Source organism: Megachile rotundata, chromosome 10, assembly GCF_050947335.1.
Source record: "Megachile rotundata isolate GNS110a chromosome 10, iyMegRotu1, whole genome shotgun sequence".
Taxonomy (NCBI): domain Eukaryota; kingdom Metazoa; phylum Arthropoda; class Insecta; order Hymenoptera; family Megachilidae; genus Megachile; species Megachile rotundata.
Window position 1 is genome coordinate 11,637,341 of NC_134992.1, and position 21,744 is coordinate 11,659,084.

The 21,744-nt window shown below is 40.0% G+C and overlaps 2 protein-coding genes and 1 long non-coding RNA gene across 6 annotated transcripts in view; 1 reads left to right on the forward strand and 2 right to left on the reverse strand.

Moving 5' to 3' along the window:
* Positions 1-1,408: 1,408 nt before the first annotated feature.
* LOC143265236 (uncharacterized) lies at positions 1,409-2,420 on the reverse strand. The gene is made up of 4 exons (XR_013039544.1): positions 2,312-2,420; positions 2,127-2,240; positions 1,999-2,052; positions 1,409-1,895 (listed from the first exon to the last, which is right to left on the reverse strand). It is a non-coding gene; the product is annotated as an uncharacterized LOC143265236 (long non-coding RNA).
* The window catches only part of LOC100877192 (Mediator complex subunit 20), a 149,841-nt gene continuing 130,512 nt past the window's right edge, over positions 2,416-21,744 (forward strand). Inside the window, exons 1-2 of the mRNA XM_003700301.3 lie at positions 2,416-2,565; positions 2,860-3,002. Of these exons, the coding sequence (XP_003700349.1) occupies positions 2,552-2,565; positions 2,860-3,002 (157 nt within the window). The 5' untranslated portion in view covers positions 2,416-2,551. The remainder of the gene's footprint in view (positions 2,566-2,859; positions 3,003-21,744) is intronic.
* Positions 3,364-21,744, reverse strand: part of LOC100877081 (facilitated trehalose transporter Tret1) — a 124,830-nt gene continuing 106,449 nt past the window's right edge. For all 4 annotated transcript variants that reach the window (XM_003700300.3, XM_012298575.2, XM_076536258.1 and 1 more), the window contains exons 3-8: positions 17,251-17,384; positions 14,657-14,903; positions 12,905-13,189; positions 12,192-12,444; positions 11,758-12,098; positions 3,364-11,248 (exon numbers count right to left, since the gene is read on the reverse strand). In XM_003700300.3, the coding sequence (XP_003700348.2) occupies positions 11,111-11,248; positions 11,758-12,098; positions 12,192-12,444; positions 12,905-13,189; positions 14,657-14,903; positions 17,251-17,384 (1,398 nt within the window). In that variant the 3' untranslated portion in view covers positions 3,364-11,110. The remainder of the gene's footprint in view (positions 11,249-11,757; positions 12,099-12,191; positions 12,445-12,904; positions 13,190-14,656; positions 14,904-17,250; positions 17,385-21,744) is intronic.

The following is a 21,744-nucleotide window of genomic DNA, read 5'->3' on the forward strand; positions in this document are numbered from 1 at the left end:
AACGGTCTAATGTAAACACATTGTGAAACTCCCCGCTTTGAAATAATTCTTACACTGATATAAGCCATCAAGTGTCGTAAAAAGTGAAGGAAACTGTGTTAAAGAGTTGATAAATAGAATAGTAGGTTCGTTGAAATTTTAGTTAGGGTATCAATTTCCTGGAAGCAGCGAAAATGGCGTTCGATCAGGCGGTGATATACGCGATCCAGATTCGAGACGCGAACAAACTACGCGACTAGGAAAAGTAAACCTTTGGAAATTTATTTTCCTTGGGAAATCACGAAACGAGGGAAGAGCACTTTGCGAACTTCTCGAACGCATACATCACGCGAGCAACCTTCGAAGAAGAGACCAAGATGGCCGAAAACGACGCGCGATTAAGGTCAATTCCGGTCGCGCGGTTTTAATAAACGGGACCTTGTGCCGGCGCAGGTTTTTAATGCACCCCAGAAACGTTCGCTTAATCGGAACGACCCGTATTTCTCCGCTTCTCTGTTTCTTTCCCTCCCTTCGCCGCCTACCCTCTGGCCTTGTCCGTTGTGTATTTCTTTTTCTCTATTCCGCTCTCTGTCGGCCGCGAGAGCTACGCTGCGAGTTTTTATTAAAGTCCCTTTTCGAACCGACCGCTATACCTTCGCCGCGTAAATAGCACCGATAAGAGGCGGCACTCGGCGACGCAAACGCATGCCAAAGTAACCCTTTGCATCCTCAAACGACCGTGCTCCGGTTTTCAGAATCACCAAGAACCGAGCCTGATCCGGGAACGCTTTTTCGCGAATTAATTGCACCTTTGTCGAGGATTCCCCCTTTCTTTGTACTTGTTCTGACACAGTTTCCCTGCTGACGATGCAGCCGTAACGATATTTATCGGAATATTAAAAGATAACCTAGTTTAGGATATCACTCGATATCGCGTGATGTTCGATCTGCAATTTTCTACCTTATCGAATTAATACGGTATTAGTTTTCTACCTTAATTTTATAGTACAGCGTTAGTGCCACTTTATCGAGATTTAAACTGTAGTTTAATCTACACATTCAATGGAACAGTGAGCGAGTAACCGTTATATTTATAACGTGGTAAGATGATAAGCTGAAGCTCTGTACAAACATGTGCTCTGTACACGTTGTTCGCTTAAATAGTACAGTGAAACTTGGAAATAAAAAATTTCTTAGTTACTCGATTATGTGTAATTAATAGTGCACTTAACATATGTTAACACTTAACATGTGTTAACACTTAACATGTCAACTATTTGGCATTTATATTAATAAAATGTTTCATGGATCGTATTCGTGTACATGTTACATATAAAAGTTAACTGGAAACTTGGTACTAACATAATCCACACGATTATTATATTGTACACAAGCGATCTTCAAAGATAATACGTTACTGCTGAGACAGAATTATTTATAGCAGTTTATTCGCATTGCGTTATGATATCAAATGATCGGTTAAGTGCATACAAATCGAGTACTAATTGCACATGATTACATATCTATTATATTAATGTCACGTATTCTGAAATAAAGCGATCAGAATAGATATTCAAATATGGTAAAGAATTGGTCATCACAAGATATACGGCATGCAAATTGCAAAAGCAGTTTTTCAACCGTTACTTTGCATAACAATGTCTTTATTTCTCCACTTGAGAAAAAATGGTATATTTAGTCTTTGGAACATTGTTGTTTATTTACATACCTTTTCACCAGTTAATAAATGATGTCTTCACGTTTTAAAATATACCGCCATGTTCCAAACACACTGGAGTGCAGCACTGCGACATCTTGCGAATGGAAAGATCTTCGCTAAATTGTGATTGACTAATTTTTGACGCGCCGTTTTGCACCCAATTCAAATTCGTTCCATCTTCACGTACTATTTTAAGCTACAGTTCAAAAATATAGTAAATAAGATGTTAAACTTGCAATGAGAATTTATAATCTAATGAATGTAATAAACTAAACATGTTATTTGAATCTTACTCTTACCTTAACCTTACTTGTGTATCGACAAGCACTTGAGAACTGCACTGCCCATGCCATCTGACGGTGAAAACAGAAGAGTTCTCGTAAAATACGATAGATAATTAAAATTGAAACTTAATAAAGTTACTCACTTGTTGCATCAAAAGTATATTGCGTAGTAAGACTTATAAGATATATTCTTTGAAGTGTACACGTACAAGCAATATCTTCCATATACTTCGTACAGTAAATCACGTGGTATATTTCTGTAATATAATTTCTATTAAATACTTTTATTAACTACTGTATTAAGTACTGTATTAAATAGTGCAATTACCTTCAACGACTAATAGTCAATTCAAAATAGTCGGATGTAAAGTACAGAAAACTGACTACGAATTTAATCAACTTGTCTCGTAGAGGTCACTTTCCCTCCAACGCGTGGCGCCATCGAAGTGTTTACTGCGCATCCTGAACTACGCATTCAAGTTGCGCGCCATTGCGCGCGTTCTTCTCGTTTGACAAGTGTTGTGTTGTGTATCACCGGTGTGCTTAATTACAAAACATCGTTTACAAAATGGGTGTTACCGTGTAAGTACTTAACACAATTCAATACACTTTTCTAACCGTTTACTCTCACTATTTATTCTATCGCGAACACTTAATTTTGTGTACTATACGCGATTATCGAACTTTGACGTTTGAAGGTTATGTCATACGAGTAGCACATGTTAAAGTAAATTGAACGTTCTAGAATCTTTTATTTTGCACGTTACGACGTTTGATCGTTATTTTATTCATTGTAGATAGTTTCAATAATTTATGTGTAGTACTAACGAATGTTTGATCGTGTCTTTAGTAACCGGCATTTTGCGTGCTTTCCAGATTACAGCAATATCCGATGATAGAGAACAGAACCGGCCCTCAAACGATCGAGTTTCTGACGAAACGTGTTGTCGCCCTCGGTGCTGTGCAAACCGGACAATTCCTGGTGGACTGCGAGACGTACGTGTCGGTGCCGCAGTTGGGTGAGTGTTTGCACATTTTCAAATTAAATTTTTGAAACATCGTTTCGTATCCGGGTACCGGCGTAGTACGTGTCATCGAATACAGATGGCTATCATTGTATCGTTCGAAGTACAGAATTTTTTTTCTTAGAAAAATCAAATAGAATCAAGTTGACAGCGTTAGTCCACAGATTTCTATAAAAATATTTTTTGTGAAAGTTAGCGAAAGTTAGGAATCATTTACTAGATTCACAGACAAGGGAAGAGTTAAATGCATAATGAAAATCATAAGAGTAAAAGTAATTCCAATATTCGTGGTACGGTGTAAGAGGGAGTTTTCGAGCGTTCAGGAAGCGTGGGAAGGAAATAAGAAAACGATTAGTTGTTGACGATTATACGTGTTTTTTTCTCATTTTGGCATTTATGTAGGTGTATACGGATCTCTATACAAACACGCAAGTAGTTTGGTTCCGCCGAAAGTCAATTAGCAATCGTATATCCAGTATCGTTCGTTACTTCTACGTAGAGAGGTACAAACGCCAGACGCTAACGAGTTACGGCTTAAGTACACATATACTTAGGCATAGCGTAAATACACGTGGTGCACGAATGCACGGTCGCTTTCAATGCGGATTTCATGCCACCGTATCGGCAGGATTGTTTTGTGCTATTCGTATCTCTTCGATCGATTTTCTATTTTGCACAACGAACAACTCGCTCCTGTATCCGTCTCCTCGTTCGTTCTTTTCTTTCCCGTTTCAGCGGCGACAAATAATCGAATGAACGGTTCGACGCGTTTTAACGTAAGAATCGTGTAGTCGGGTGGATGAGCATAGTAATCGGAGAAACGAATAACGATCGTAAATAGCGTAATATCGATTTCAATCGAAGAACCACGAATTTTGATTACGTTCTATATTTTCGGTATCGCAGAATTTAGAAATCGAGAATCACGATGGTATTTCAGTTACGTTCGCGAATCAATCGCTTCGCCCATTCGGAATCGATCGGTTCGACGATGGCACACGAACACGTACACGATTACTCTGTGAAGGTACAAACGAGCTAGTCTAAGCGTCTCATTACAAAAATATTAAATCTAGCAAGCGAAGCTAGGCGCGACTTTTATCAGGCTAGATATATGTATATACGCTTGTGTATATGTATATTTATATTTATGTATATGTATATATTTATATTACTATACCCTTGATGCAGCTTTTGGAAAATACGTTCTCGGAATATTCTCTTTTCGATTATACAGCGTATCTACATTTTGAACATCCCTATCGGTGACGGCCAGCGTTTCCTCCGAATGTCCTTTTTATTGTCGTTTACTTGTAAATAGTTCGCTCGTTTATTGTCGATCGATAGAAGACTTAATTATGTGTACATTGCCTCAAACAGGTCGTGATGGATTCTTCATTATTTTTCCTTAAAGTTTCATTCACTCTTGCTTTTACAAATTTTGCAATTTTGGGAAATTTTAAGGACTTGATTATTCGAACATTTCAAATTTTGGAAAGTAGAGACTTCTGAAATTTTGGGAATTTTGGAATCTGAGGATATTTTGGAATCTGGAGAATTTTGAAATTTGGAGAATGTTGGAATCTGCGGAATTTTGAAATCTGGGGAATTTCGAAATTTGGGGAATTTTAGAATTTGGAGAATTTTGGAATCTGGGGAATTTTGGAATTTGGGAAATTCTGGAAACTGGGGAATTCTGAAATCTGGGGAATATTGGAATTTTGGAACTTGGGGAATTTTGAAATTTGGAGAATTTTGGAATCTGCGGAATTTTGAAATCTGGGGAATTTCGAAATTTGGGGAATTTTGGAATTTGAGGAATTTTGGAATTTGAGGAATTTTTGAATTTGTGGAATTTTGGAATCTGGGGAATTTTGGAATTTGGGAAATTCTGGAATCTGGGGAATTCTGAAATTTGGGGAATATTGGAATTTGGAGAATTTTGGAATCTGGGGAATTTTTGAATCGCGGGAATTTTGAAATCTGGGGAATTTTTGGAATTTGAGGAATTTTTGAATCTGGGGAATTTTGGAATTTGGAGAATTTTTGAATCTGGGGAGTTCTGAAATATGGGGAATTTTGGAATTTGGAGAATTTCGAAATTTGGGAAATTTTGGAATATGGGGAATTTTGGAATCTGAGGAATTTTTGAATTTGGGGAATTTGAGAACTTGAAAATTCGGATATTTGAAATTTTGGGATTTGGGGAATTTAGTAATTCAGAAATCTGGAAACTTGGAAACTGTTAAATTGAAAAATCTGAAAATTTGTAACTAGAAAATAGTAAAATAGCAGAAGATCGTGCTTAAATTCTAATCCCTCACGATCTGGGAAAAAGAGGCTCACGTATTTCCGGATGAATCGCATAGCTACACGTGCATTAAATACGAATTCTAATCTGACTTTCGACTCGCTGGTCGCTACACCTAAAGATTACATTACCTTCAATTCACGAAAGTGCACAGTGCAGATTTTTTGTTTCCTTATCCCCCCATTTCCGCCGTTGCGGTTCGCAATTATCTCTAAACTAATCGAAAGGAAGGTGTTTCCGATTAATTAGGAAAAACTGGTGTTACCACTACCGTACAGTAATTGTTCCGGAATATTTCGCGATTTTAGAAGATTACAATATTTTTTTTTTTGTTCGGCGCAAATGCACTAAGGAAAACGAGATAGTCTTACGGTGGTCGAAGAATCTGTACAATTTTATATGTATATATATATATGTATATATGTATATAGAATCGCGAAGTATTTTCTTATCCTACGTGCACTCGTTTAACGAGCATTGCACCTGGCGCTAACTTAATTGTAAAAGTTTTATTCAATACTGCGTCCAAGCCCTTGAGCATCATAAGATTCATTTAGATGGATACGAGAAGGTGCTGTTCGCAGACAGCGTATCTTTTCTTTTTATTCTAAGGGATATGTTGCATGATTCAACATCTGTGGTACACGATGTTCTTCGGCTAGAAAAATGGAAGGTTGATGTGTGATATTGTACGTGAACCGATTTAACACTTTGGTGGCTAAATTCTTCTTTTACAATTTTATTCCTCACACATAGCATAGAATTTTTGTAATGATAGATATTAAATTGTGATTAGTTCATATTTATTTATTACTTTGATTTTACTGATTTTAATTGTATTTGAGAACCTTGCATAAAAATTAGCTGCAGTATTTTTGAAATAATCAGTCCATAAGAATGTCCACTGAAAACTTGGCTACCAAAATTCCAAATCGGCCATCAAAGTGTTAAACCTTTTCTCATCTCTGCTCGACATTTAAGTACACGATTCGTATAGCATACATCGTATGACAGGGACACGATTAGGGACAAATGATTCGAGATGTAAGAAATCGTCAGGCTGCACGGAAGAAAATATTCGAAGTTCCGTCTCAATACACCAATCGAGTTGAAAAATTAGTTGATTGATACGTGTAAGATATGCAGAGTTGAAGATCCATAATATCAGGAGCTTGAGATATGTCGTTGGAAAAGTAACGTTCGAAATATGGCATGAAATTGCAACTCGCTTTCGCGAAACAAGCAAACAGACTCTGTGAGAAATATTTTGATCCGTGAAGACTAGGCGTTCGATCACAGATTCGCAGACGTCGTTCTCTGCTGGGTCGACGAGTTTACGAGCTCTCTACAAACTATATAAAAATACAAAATACAAATGCCGTTTTCACGAATATCTCTAACGATAAGAGACGCACGCTATTCCTCTCTCCGCGTCGAGAGATCGGATGCTATCATTGCACGAACGTTTATGAGATTCGTAGAAAAGAAAGTAGATCTACGGCAGTCGATTCGAGTCGAATATTTGTGGTATATTTATGAGATGTTGAGAATTCGGGTTGCTAGTTGGGGACTTATGGTGTTCGGCGATGATGGTTACAGGTTGCGAAATTTGGCAATTTTGGGATTTTGGAATTTTGGAATTTGACAATTTTTGAAGTGGGGGTTTCAGAGTTTGAAGGATCTAGGGAATTGGGATTATTAGGGAATTATTTGGGATTCGGAGTTCAGGAATGTGGGGATTAGGTATTTGGGGATTTAGGTATTCGGGGATTTAGATATTCGGGGATTTAGCTGTTCGGGAATTTAAGTATATGGGGTTTAGGTATTCGCGGATTTAAGTATATGGGGATTTAGGTATTCGGAGATTTAGGTATTCGGGGATTTAGATATTCGGTGATTTAGCTGTTCAGGGATTTAGGTATTCGGGGATTTAGATATTCGGGGATTTAGATATTCGGGGATTTAGCTGTTCGGGGATTTAGGTATTCGGGGATTTAGGTATTCAGAGATTTAAGTATGTGGGGATTTAGGTATTCGAGGATTTAAGTATATGGGGATTTAGGTATTTGAGGATTTAAGTATATGGGGATTTAGGTATTCAGGGATTTAAGTATACGGGGATTTAGGTATATGGGGACATAGCTATTTAGGCATTTAAGCAATTGAGCATTTAGACATTCAGAGACTTAGGTACTTAGGGATTTAGATATATGCACATGTATCTATTTGGGGATTTAGGTATTTGGCCATTTAAGTATATGGAGATTTAGGTATTTGGAGATTGAGGTACATGAGGATTTAGCTATTTAATGATTTAAGTATTTGCTGTCTCCTTCAAAATTATTCTGATGAAATGAATTTCTAACTTCCTCTGATGCACGGCCATATAGCGAGAACCTATTTCACCTTCATAATTATTCCGACGAAATAAATTTCTAACTTCACCTGATGCGTGGCCATATAGCGAGAACCTATATCACCTTCATAATTATTCCGACGAAATAAATTTCTAACTTCCCCTGATACGAGGCCATATAACGAGAACCCACCTTCCAAATTTCTCCGATGAATTTCTAACTTCCCCTGATGCGCGGCCATATAACGAGAATCTATATCACCTTCATAATTATTCCGATGAAATAAATTTCTAACTTCCCCTGATGCGCGGCCATATAATAAGAACCCGTACCACCTTCAAAATAACTCCAATAAATTTCCATTTCTCCAATAGAAATTTCTCGAACACCATAAGTCTTTAAACCCAAAAAATTTCCCAACATCCAGTATACCGCAATATTCATATAGATTCTAATTTTGCGACTGCCTTAACAAGAAAAATGAACCGTCGTTTTCAAAGTGCCTCTCAAGTTTGGCAATGGTTAAATAGTATTGTCGTAAAGTTTGTCCGTTGATCGAACAGTAACACGGCCTCTATACGTACAAGTATGCCTCGGCTATACAATGTATACGGTGTACAATAATAATCAGTTATTTATACAATAGGTACTTAGTACGAAAGATAGTATATCTACATTTAATATTGTCATCGTTAAGTCAACGGCTCTCGTAGCTAGATCGATAGAACGAGGCCCCGAGTATTTATATACGCTTTTAGTCGAATCAAACGTGAAATATTATCTCTGACGCGTTTCTACATTCCTCTCTTATTCTCGCAATGGTCGCAATTGGCGGGAAAATCGAATGTTTATGGCTACTCTTGATGGACGATCAAATTAGATTTACTGTTGCATAATGTTCCATTAGCGTTTAAATTATTGTGCTATTCACTGTTACATAGTCTTGACATCGTTTAGAAAGTATCATAAATTCTTGTAATTTATGAGACGTTAACATATGCTGTTTTTTGAACCTTGCGAATGTATTTTACTGAAATAATTATGTCTTCGCCAATTTTTAAGCGTGATTGAAATATAATTCTGTCGATGAACGTTGACACGAAGCGTTCACAAAATTGCATTTTTTCTTATAGAAAAATTCCTTCAGTACAAAAATATTTTCACTTTTCTTAAACCAGGTACAAACCAAAAATAAAATTATTCCCCCAACGAAAAGACCTTGTAACGTTAGTAAAAACGTACCAAAAATATTAAAGAAGTATCGAATACATCAATCAATCAAATTTTTAAAGTCATCAGTGTCCAACGCGTTATATCGCCGAAGAAGTTCGATTTTCCCGCCAATCGAAGCCGAACGAGTCGAAACCGAGGCCCTGGAAACTATTCTAATTTGCTTCAGTCGTAACGCTCGAAAGAACAAGAATTTTATCGAATTTCAAACGCATGTTTTCCGAGAAAAAGTAACTGTTGGAAATATCACGATAAATGTAACGCGCGGAGAAACGTCGACGACAATCGACGGACCAGTCTATCGAGTCTATTCTAAATATACGTATATATACGGCTACTGTTTTCTTTACATGTATATGTATGTACACGTATCTCTGCGTTATACTGCGTGCTTTCAAAGAAGGCACGTTGCACGGAAGAGCGTTCTTTTCGTTTCAGAGAGATCTGAGTGCAATTTTCGATCGCGGAAAAATAACGGTACGCTAAGACGCGTTTTCTTGGTCGAAAGCAGAGTTGCACATCGTCCGATCGATCCTCGAACACGAAAGCTTCGAAAATCTTGAATAAAAAATTATTTCTTAAGCGTTTGTTCGTGTCCGAGAATCGTTCGGGCAGTGTGCGACTCTGGTCAAAAGCATCGTCCGTTTCAAGGCAAAATACGAGGATTTTCTAATTGTACGCGATTCAGTCGTTTGAGAAAAAGAGATCATTGCTCGTCGATTTCGTTCTTTACTCTAGTGAGCATAAAACTGGTCAGAGGAAAAGTCAACCTCCTCTATACGCTACTTCGTATAAATTTTATCTTTTTATTCCACGAGCTTTTAGTATTCACGCAGTTTCTGTTATCTGACCAATCTTATAAGTCACATTCTGCATCGACGTGTCAATGGAAAATAATGCATCGCGAAGATCGACGACCTTTAAGTAGAAGTACGAGGTCAAACTCTGGCAGGTTTGCGAAAATACAGGGAAGAAGCTTTAAGTTAACGTAGCTCCAATTAGCTTCCCAGAAACATGATGTAGCTCCATGTTAGCTCCCCAGAAAAATAATCAATGTACATTACACTCTTCTCCCCTTCTATCATCACCCAAACTCCAGCCTCGAACAAAATCGGAAAAAAGAAGACCGCGTAAACGAAATCAGCAAGCTTCCTCGTCGTAGACGTTGAACGATGATCCATCGTACCCGCGAAGCAATTATCGATCCTGTCACGTTTCCTCGTACATCACAAGTAACACGTTTTATAATAAATGAAGGCGACCGTGTCCTTGCCGAATGTCCTGCATTCCCTCTCGTAGTGCACCTGACCAGGCTCGTACCTGCCACTTTGGGGATACTTGTCGAGCCTGGACAGATTCCTGTAGAGTCTCAGATAATCATCTTCGAGTTGGTCCTCCCTGTATCTGCGACGTCGGTAAGCGTCGTCTATCCTGTCGTCCCTCCATCCTCTCCCGTTCGAGGAGAAAAAGGACGAAGCTCGAAGATCTCGCGTCGCGTCTTCCGTCTCGAGGTCCGAGAGGTTCTGCAAGCTCTTGGGGTATCCGCGACGCGATTCGAGCGGGAGTTGATCCCTGAAATTGATGGTTCTGCTTCGTCTCGGTAGGGTCGAGCTGTAATGCTTCTCGCCTCTGGCGTGACTAATGCCGTTCCTCAGGATCGGCTTACAGCCGTTCAAGTCGCTCGAGTCTCTTCGCCAAACGCTGTCGTCCCTGTACAGGTCCGTGTAATCGCGTTGTCTGACTCGTCGGTGTTGCATGTCTTCGTAGCCTCTCTCGTACGCGTTCTTCGAGTAGACGCATCTGTCTCGATCCGTCTCGAGTGGACGTCGAGTCTCCGACCGGGGCTCGCTTCGTCGCTCCAGCGGGTTGGGCAGTCGATAGTCGTTCCTGATCACGTCGCCGTTGCTGCGACGCGTCAGATTGCCGCTGTCCTCCGAGCGGCGGCTCCAGAACGCGCGCGACTGCACGAAACTCCCGACGTTCCGCCCGATTCTGTTCGTCTTCTCCGCGAAGATGCTGCAATAGTCGGACAGCTTCCGAGTATTGCCGCGCTGGAACGTTTGTCGGGACGTGGTCGGCACGTCCATCGGTGGATTCCCGTTGTACAGATCACGAGGATCGTGCTGGTTGGGATACGCTCCACCTGGCAGGGGCTTGTTCGCCTTCTCGAGGTTCGACAGGCCCCCGGTCAGCGAGGCCTTATACTACCGAGCTTGCGCGTACTCCGGGTTCATCTCGTCCAGCTGCTTACCCTTCGTCTCTGGCACGCAGCACACCACGAAGCAAAGGCCGCACACCGCCACCGCGGCGTAGAACCAGAACGCTCCGTGTAGACCCAGTGTCTGCGAACATACTTACATTGTTACGATGTTGTTATAATCTGGGGAAGATGAGGGACTTTATCTCTGCTATGTCTGTCTTTTAAATAAAAGGACGTATCACTGCATAATTGTGTAGAGAAGTCGAGAATGTGTATCTGGGCAGAGGTCAAGAAAGAGGATCAGGAGAGATCGATATCGAATTCTTTCTGCAAGGGACCGTCTAGACTATGCCTGGTGCTAATAGCCAGTAGGTAGTCAGTACTCTTTCCAACAACTGACCTGGTACAGGCAAAGAACCGCAAAAATTCGACTACCTAGCAAGGGTATAGTACCGACTGACATGGTATGGCCATCTAGCACGGTAGAATTCCTCACTGAATTTTCCAGTTGCTCAGAAAATCCAGGAATTAAAAAGTGCAAAAGTACAAAAATTCAGAAGTCTCAGATTTTCAGAAGTACAGAAATGTTGCAAGTTTGAATATGTATAAGTGAACGCAGTCGGCGATCGCGGAGCATAAAGACCCGCTTACCTGCTGAAAATCCATGAAGAGTTTAATACCGACGAACGCGCAGAAGTAGCTGAAGCTGGTGCTGATGCTCGAGCCGAGGCCGCGATACTCCAGAGGAAAGAGCTCGCCAATCAATAACCACGAAATTGGCGATATGCCCAGAGCGAGAGCGGTCGTGAAGACTAGCACGCAGAGGAGCGGTATCCAATCGTGCTGGCCACCCACCGGCGAGTCTGGATATCCGAGATTTTGCGTTTGCGACATGTAATAGGCATAACTGCCGAAACCTGCTAGCGCCAGAGACATGAACACGGTGCTGGCTATCAGGAGCGGTAGCCTGCCCACGATGTCGATCAGGAATCCTGTGAACGGAATAAACGAGATTTCCTACCGACGGTCTATAACGTTTGGAATTGTTCCTTTCGATAAAGCCATCATAGCTCGGATTACCGTACCTGATAACAGAGCAGCCAATAATTGCACGAACCCGATAGCGATGGTCGCGCCGTGCGGATTCATTCCGCCCAGAGTCTGACGGAATATGATCACCGCGTAATAACTGAACGCGTTCGCGCCAGAGAAGCGTTGGAAGAACATCAGACCGCATGTGATCGCGATCGGTTTGTACAGCCGCGGTGTGAACATGCTGTTCTTGAACGTTAGCTCGTATTGCTTCGCTCTTGAGGCCAGGATGTTCGTTTTAATTACCTGCAATAATTTTATTAGATGTAAAATTTAAATGGTTAGGGTAAATGTGGCGCGATACTACGATGTGGAGACAATGGACTTCTTTCCTGGTGGGGAAGTAGGAATCTTCTGTAGGAGTTTGGGTATTTGACACTCTTGGAGAGTTGGAAATTTTAGAGTTTGGAATATTATGAGTTTAGAGCCTAGGAGCTTAGGATTTTGAGGATTGGAAAATTCTCAAATTTGGAATTTCATGAGTTTGGTATAGAATAGAATTTCAGTAGCGTTTCAACTTTCCCATCAAATCCCAATGGTGCATCCATTCTCCACAACACAGAGGGACATACAAAGGCCTAACGTGAAGCAAGCTAAGAGCAAGCATATGAAAAGAGTAATAACCCAAAAAGGATATTTGAAAAAGGTTGAATCGAAGTTTGAGTCCATTTTCTGTCCATATCCGAATGAAAGTTGAGAATATTACCTGTAGTTCGTGGCGTATGTCGACATGGTCACCTCGCAGCCATTGCAGACTGCTGGCAGCCTCGTCGTCTTTTCCGTTTAGAACGAGGTACGACGGCGTCTCCGGTATAAAGAGAGTGCCCAAAAAGAGCATTGACGGTGCCACTGCTACCAGCAGCGCGCTTTGCCGCCAATTCATGTACGTGCCTGCTATGTACGATAATAACACGCCAACGTGACCGAGCACCTTCAGCATCGCCGACAGGCAACCTCTTATACTCGGCATCGAGATTTCCGATATGTACACCTGAATTCAGAAACGTTATCTCCCGTCGGGCCTTCATTTATATTTATTATTCACGCTCTCGACCTTGAACACCCTTATTCGCACCGACAAATAGTATTCTGTATTCTGGTAACAGGTACCCTTCGGTATTCTGACAACAGATTGCTATTCTGTCGACGGACGGCTTTTAGTCTTCCGACGACAAATACTTTTTCTGCCAAATAAATAACTTTCAGTTTTCTGGTAACTTTCTGTAGCGTTTAGTATTCTGATAACGGATTGGAAACTCTGATTAGGAGTTGTATTAGGAAGGTTTGTAGATGTGATGATAGCTAGGAAGGTGTGATGATAGCTACGTTGGTAATAAGTCATTTTTCAGTTATTAAAGATTGTATTCTTAAAGATGCAGTTGGAGGACTATGGAATGACATGTGATGATGTCTTTAGACATCCATGTTTGAATTCAATCTTAAAGTTAATGTCATATTCCTAAGTAGGTCATTAATCAAGTTTGATGCAGTTAATATTCACTACAATGAAGCTATAAAAAGTGTGAGACTTCTACAATTTGTCGAAAGATAAATTAAAGACAGTCGTCATTTACAAGTGTTCGTACGATTCCAATAACGAGAAACTGTTAATTCGTCCCAAACAAATTGCCCAACTGAAAGTATTCAATTAGTACTTGTCCGCTGGATTCACCACTTTAACAGATTCACGAGATGTCGATAAGATATTAAAGATTGATCGATAAGATGGTTGTTAACCTCTCACCATTTGATTTGTCAGGAACTATTCGCAGTTACTATATTAAATCGAATAAAGTTAAGATGTCATGTCTATTTCATATTGGATCTTTTAAGTGTGACTTCAGATTAAAATTCGAGATCGCATTTGAACGTCAGACTCGTGAAACTACAGGGGGTAGTTAAAGATTCGTAGCTCGATAGGACGTTAACCTTTGATCGATAAAGTATAAAAAATTCAGTGATTATTAAGATGCTAAAGTTTGATGCCAAGCTGTTCTTTGATGGTAAAGGTTCATTTCTCGTCGAGATGTTAAAGGTTCTCGTCAAGAAATTAAAAGTTTCTCAAGAATTACTCAACGAGACACTAAAGATTCGATGATCGAGTTAAAGATCGATCTTGACATACCGAAGATACGTCAGGGTGCTTGTAAGGGTGTTAAAAAGTCGGTAAAATTTCGTTGTTAACCCCTTCCCGTGCTTTGACGAGTCTCACTCATGACGCACTCGCAACTCAAATGTGATAAACCTTACTGAAATTTTGAATACTCTTCAACTTGAAGTTTAGATCCAACTATAATTTGCGTTGCCACGGATCCCTTAATATAAAATATAATTAATTTAATTTTCTTTGTCCGTTTTAATGTTATAGTCCTGAATGGTTAGTCTTGACTGACGCATCTCATAAATAAATGGCACGGGAAGGGGTTAAAAATCGTAAAGATATAAAGAGCAAACTCACGTGCGCAACCATGGTGGTAACAGAACAGCAAAGCCCCCCGATGAAACTAGTGACATAGACCAATTCCACGCACGGAGCGATGCTGGTGAGTATCCAAACAGCAGCCAGAGGCAAGGATGTGACTCTGAGAGCCAATCTACGACCTCTCCTCATTATCCAGTCGCCGATCATGGCGCCAAACCATGCGCCCAGCATCGACAACGACGCAACCCACGAGGCTTCTTGTTGCGTCACCGAGAAAGCCGACCTGCAACAAATGGCAATACGATTACGGATGACAGGGACTAACGTTATGCGAGGACCTAATCGTTCCCCTAATGCTTACAGACCCGTCGTTGGTCACGATTAAGCCTTACACGATCGATCGATCGATCGTCGCAGCGTTAATGCATCGATCTTCGTAACCGGTTCAAGGAGAGGCTGGTCGTTCCTTTTCGAATATTTGCCATTTTATCTGGCGGGAATTCTGCACTCCTGTCTATGATTGATTTGCTTTGACGCTGTTGCGTCACCTTTGCTTAATCTCGATGGAGGAACTCGTTTGTCAAACGATCGATACAACACGGGGTACGGTTTCTCAGACAAGGCATAATTCATCCTTTATCTTTGCTTTTCGGATTGAAATTGAAAGTGCTAGCGATGGCTTCGAACTACGCTCGAGTCGGTTTCACTTTGGGAGTTTGACGGAGTTAAGATTTGAGAGTTTGGGTGATTAGGAATTTGGGAATTTGTGGAATTGGGGAGTTCGAAGGTTCGGAATTTGGAAAGTATGAAATTTGGAGACTTGGGTAGTTGGGGAATGGGGTGTTTGGAGTTTTGGGGGTTTGGGAGTTTGGGAAATTGAGGATGTGGGGATTTGGAGGTTTGAAAAATTGGGAATGTGGAAATTTGGGGGTTTGGGAAATTGAGGATGTGGGGATTTGGAGGTTTGGGAAATTGGGAATGTGGAGATTTGGGGGTTTGGGAAATTGAGCATGTGGGGATTTGGAGGTTTGGGAAATTGAGGATGTGGAGATTTGGGGGTTTGGGAAATTGAGGATGTGGGGATTTGGAGGTTTGGGAAATTGAGGATGTGGGGATTTGGAGGTTTGGGAAATTGAGGATGTGGGGATTTGGAGGTTTGGGAAATTGAGGACGTGGAGATTTGGGGGTTTGGGAAATTGAGGATGTGAGGATTTGGAGGTTTGGGAAATTGGGAATGTGGAGATTTGGGGGTTTGGGAAATTGAGGATGTGGAGATTTGGGGGTTTGGGAAATTGAGGATGTGGAGATTTGGGGGTTTGGGAAATTGAGGATGTGGAGATTTGGGGGTTTGGGAAATTGAGGATGTGGGGATTTGGAGGTTTGGGAAATTGAGGACGTGGAGATTTGGGGGTTTGGGAAATTGAGGATGTGAGGATTTGGAGGTTTGGGAAATTGGGAATGTGGAGATTTGGGGGTTTGGGAAATTGAGGATGTGGAGATTTGGGAGTTTGGGAAATTGAGGATGTGGAGATTTGGGGGTTTGGGAAATTGAGGATGTGGGGATTTGGAGGTTTGGGAAATTGAGGACGTGGAGATTTGGGGGTTTGGGAAATTGAGGATGTGAGGATTTGGAGGTTTGGGAAATTGGGAATGTGGAGATTTGGGGGTTTGGGAAATTGAGGATGTGGAGATTTGGGAGTTTGGGAAATTGAGGATGTGGAGACTTGGGAGTTTGGGAAATTGAGGATGTGGAGATTTGGGGGTTTGGGAAATTGAGGATGTGGAAATTTGGGGGTTTGGGAAATTGGGGATGTGGAGATTTGGGGGTTTGGGAAATTGAGGACGTGGAGATTTGGGGGTTTGGGAAATTGAGCATGTGGAGACTTGAGAGTTTGGGAAATTGAGGATGTGGAGACTTGGGAGTTTGGGAAATTGAGGATGTGGGGATTTGGGAGTTTGGGAAATTGAGGATGTAGAGACTTGGGAGTTTGAGAAATTGAGGATGTGGAGATTTTGCACGTCTTCTGTTTCAAAATTCGATCATTCATAAACTTAGAAACTTTCGAATTTAATAATTTAGAAATATCCAAATTGCAGTTCGGGAACTCAGAATCTTGAAGCGTTCGCACATTTGATAATTCATAAATTTCAGTATCAATCTTACATATCTCGCTCCCAAAAGAACTTCACCCTACACCGACTCAAAGCCATCACTACCTCACTCACCACAGTCCAACCATAAACTCCGATTTCGCAAAGATTTTACTAGCAGAATTTCAGACTGGTCCCGGTAAATTAACGAGTACAATTCTGCACTGCTATGCTTCCTCTTTAACCGCGATAAAGTATCGAATCCATATCGCGGAGAAAGCGGACGTTCGAAAAAAGTGCCATACTGACGTTAATGCATTTGTTAAGTCTCGAAGTGTAATATATACGAGCATGTTTTATTACCAGCGAACTATCTTGTAGCGTTTATTTAATTTGCTTATCTGCCGGCCGACGCTAATCGTTACCGAACACGACACCTTATAACTTACAATTACATGCCAAGTTTCACCTTTCCTGTTCTGCTCGTTAAGCGACTCGATTTCTTTCTTGACGCCTAGGATATCGTTAATGAAACTCACCAGGTGTCGTTGTTGGATGACTGGTAGAGCTGAGGGGGTTGGTTGTCCAGAATCGAGTCGAGAGCTGGGGACGTGTAGCCCTTCGCCAAGCCGGAGGATAGGGTTCCCATTGACAGCGCCAGGGTGGCTAACACCTGAACAATTGCGTAATTTACAGGTTATGAGAATATTGGTAAGTCATCGTTGGATGGTAATTCTAGGATGTTGTAGCAAGTGGAACTCTTTTGTAGGAATGCTGGAGTGTGTGAGGATGGAAGTTTTGCGGAATAGAACAAGGTTTACATTTTTTAAATAAGTTTATATTAGGGGTACCGAAAATTAATCAAAATTTCTTCGATGATTTCAAAGTTTTTCTATGAACAATCGAAGGACTTTTTTTTTAAGAAGGGAACAATTGCCTTGACGCTGGCAAAAAGCGTTAGAAAGTGATGGAAATTATTTTGTTGATTTAAGATTTCTTTAATAAATAAATGTTTTCGCCAGCAAATAAAATTTTGATTACTTTTCGGTACCCTTAATATATAGTTTAATCAAGACTTCTCTTGATTGTTGAAACTAAAATTGTGAATGTTGGTATCTTTGCTTTTCTAATGGTCTTTGTAAGGAATGAATTCATACTTTTTTGGGGGAGACCCAATGACATGTTTGCTAAATTTGCAAATGCTGCTTCAAAGTTCCTAAATTTCTCAAACTCTCAAAATCTGAGTCTACAAATTCCTAAAGTTCCTCAAACTCATAAATTCTCACACTTCTAAATACATAAATCTCCAACTTCTCAAACCCTTGAATTTTTTAATCTTCAAGGTGTCAACCTTCAAACCTCTAAGTCTACAATTCCTCAAACTCCTAACTAACCAAAGCTCTGAATCTTCAAATTTCCAAATCCCTAAATCTACAATTCCTCAAACCCCTAAATTCTTAAAGTTTCAAATTTCTTACATGTCCAATTCATCAAACCCCCAAATTCTCAAACTTCTACTTCCCTAAATCTCCAATTCCTCAAACACCAACTTATCAAAGCCCCAAATTCTCAAGCTTCCAAATCCCTAAATCTCCAACTCTCCAAACTCCCAAATTCTTAAACCTTCAAATCCTTAAATCTTCAACTTCTGAAATCCCCAAATTCTCAAACTTCTACTTCCCTAAATCTCCAATTCCTCAAACACCAACTTATCAAAGCCCCAAATTGTCAAGCTCCCAAATCCCTAAATCTTCAACTCTCCAAACCCCCAAATTCTTAAACCTTCAAATCCTTAAATCTTCAACTTCTCAAACCCACAAATTCTTAAACCTTCAAATCCTTAAATCTCCAACACCTCAAACTCCCAAATTCTCAACCTTCCAAATCCCTAAATTTCCAATTTCTCAAATCCCCCAATTCTCAACCTTCTAAATCCCTAAATCTCCAACTCCTCAAACCCCCAAATTCTCAACCTTCCAAATCCCTAAATCTCCAACACCTCAAACCCCCAAATTTCCAACCTTCCAAATCCCTAAATTTCCAACTCCTCAAATCCCCAAATTCTCAACCTTTCAAATCCCTAAATTTCCAATTTCTCAAACTCCCAAATTCTCAAGCTTCCAAATCCCTAAATCTCCAACTCCTCAAACCCCCAAATTTCCAACCTTCCAAATCCCTAAATTTCCAACTCCTCAAACTCCCAAATTCTCAACCTTCCAAATCCCTAAATTTCCAATTTCTCAAACCTCCAAATTCTCAAGCTTCCAAATCCCTAAATCTCCAACTCTTCAAGCTCCTAAATCCTCAAACATCCAAATCCCTAACTTTCCAACTCCTCAAACCCCTAAATTCTCAAGCTTCCAAATCCCTAAATTTTCAACTCCTCAAACCCCCAAATCCTCAAACCTCCAAATCCCTAAATTTCCAACTCCTCAAACCCCCAAATCCTCAAACCTCCAAATCCCTAAATCTCCAACTCCTCAAACCCCAAATTCCCAACCTTCCAAATCCCTAAATCTCCAACTCTTCAAGCTCCTAAATCCTCAAACCTCCAAATCCCTAACTCTCCAATACCTCAGACCCCAAATTCCCAAATTAGAAAATAAACCTCCCCAAAGAGCAACTAAAATTGCCCTCCCTAGCCCCTCCCCGCAATTTCCCTAGAGATGCACAAGCCATCCCCCAGCAAAGATCGCAGCAACGCCAACGCGTAGGTCATCGATTCCTCGCCTATCAAACTATAATCGAAGTTAGGCTAGATCCCATCGAATATCGCGTTACATCGCGCGTAAATTTATGTCGCGTCGTAACTCAATATCCACGTCGATTTTGCTCTCTTTCGCGATGAATTAACGCGTTTATCCGGCGATCTTTAAGCCGGCTAATTTATTTGGCGCGAAGCAACCTAGCCGCGACACGGTCGCGCAAATTGCACAATAATTACCGGCGCACCCTGCATTATCCGCAATTACGGCTCGTAAATAATTATTCTGTCTCGAGCTGCGAAAATCCTCTCGCCGAGAGGTGAAATATGAAAAATCGAACGGCACGACTGCGGATACTTTCAGCCCGACTGTTTTCTGTAGCGGAACGTTGATGTCATCTTTATTTCTCGATCGCACCGATACTGCTCCACGACCGTGTAAATCGACATACCACGACGGATAACGATTGCGAGCAAAAACCGTGACCACTGATTTTCTTGCGTCATTTAGCAAATCGTAAAAGCGGATAGAACGACTCGAGTTATCCATCAATATTGATCACGAGAATTATGGAAGATACATGGGTTCGATCAGATCGTGTTAGCGACAGAGCTCAGCTTTTTTCAGTATCTAGATCTGAATACGTTAGAGTTACGCTGCGTCATGTTACGTTGCATTTTATTGTACAAATCTGTTAGATCGAGCAATGTTTGGTATCAGAGTATGATCAAACTCTCGGATCGAGTTGGGGTCGCAGATCAAATTCTTAGATTTAATTAAGTTGAGGTAGCTACAGGTCAAACTTTTAGATCAAGTCAGGATTATTTAATCAAATTAGGTTAGATATTCGTATAAAATCAGAGTAGTACATTCAGATCTACACCTGGTTTTCCGATTCAGATCTGTCGTGTATCGATAAATGATATGTTGGATTTGGTATCATGCGATGTATATAAGTGTTATCTTATATAATATTCATTCCATTTCAAGATTATATCGAATCCACTTATCAAATTTATGTTCCAATCAATTCCAATCAGATCCACATATCAAATTTATGTCCAATTCCAATCAGATCCGCATCAAATTTAAATGTAGTTAGATTTTCTCCGTCAACGTTTAACTGAAACCGGTCATTTCACTGTTCAGAGTTCTCTGATTTTATTTTGTTAAAATTTATCAAGATTCTTGAGAAATCTATGTTACTTTCTATCGAGACAAAGAATTAATGTATAATTTATTTTTTTATTTTAATTTGAATTTCCTATTGATTGATGCAATTGATTGATGCAATTGATTGATGCAATTGATTGGTGCAATTGATTGATCTAATTGATTGATCTAATTGATTGATCTAATTGATTGATCCAATTGATTGATGCAGTTGATTGATCCAATTGATTGATGCAATTGATTGATCCAATTGATTGATCTAATTAAATCGATGCAATTGATTGATCCAATTGATTGATGCAATTGATTGATGCAATTGATTGATGCAATTGATTGATCTAATTGATTGATCTAATTGATTGATCTAATTGATTGATGCAATTGATTATCCAATTGATTGATGCAATTGATTAATCCAATCGATTGATCCAATCGATTGATGCAATTGATTGATGCAATTGATTATCCAATTGATTGATGCAATTGATTAATGCAATTGATTGATGCAATTGATTGATTCAACTGATTGATCCAACTGATTGATCCATTTGATTGATCCAATTGATTGATGCTGCTGATTGATCCAATTGATTATCCAATTGATTGATGCAATTGATTGATCCAACTGATTGATCCAATTGATTGATCCAATTAATTGATCCAACTGATTGATCCAATTAATTGATCCAACTGATTGATCCAATTAACACTAAACCTACCAACATACAACGTGTACTTAATTTGAAATTAAAAATGAAGTTAAAAAAAAGTAACCAAACGACGAAACATAAATTAGTACTCACATTTATTCTTTATCTTGATGGAAATCAATGCTGATCAAGGAATGTACTTTAACAAAATGTGTATCTTATAATAAGGAACTTGTAGAGCGGTCATTTAACCGGTTTGGTTATAGTGTTAAATAAATATAAGGAAGCAAAGAATGAATATCGATAGCAATATTTGTAAAAGGTGCATTTGTAAAGCACCGCAAAATTGTTCCGCATACGAACGAGACCGGAAACAGAAGAAAAGACCTGGTATCGGAACGCGTGTTCACAAAATGGTCGACGATGCACAAGGACTGCCTCATAATTCTTCAATTTTATTTTGCTAAAATTTATCAAGTTAAAATCTGTGTCGCTTTCCTTCAAG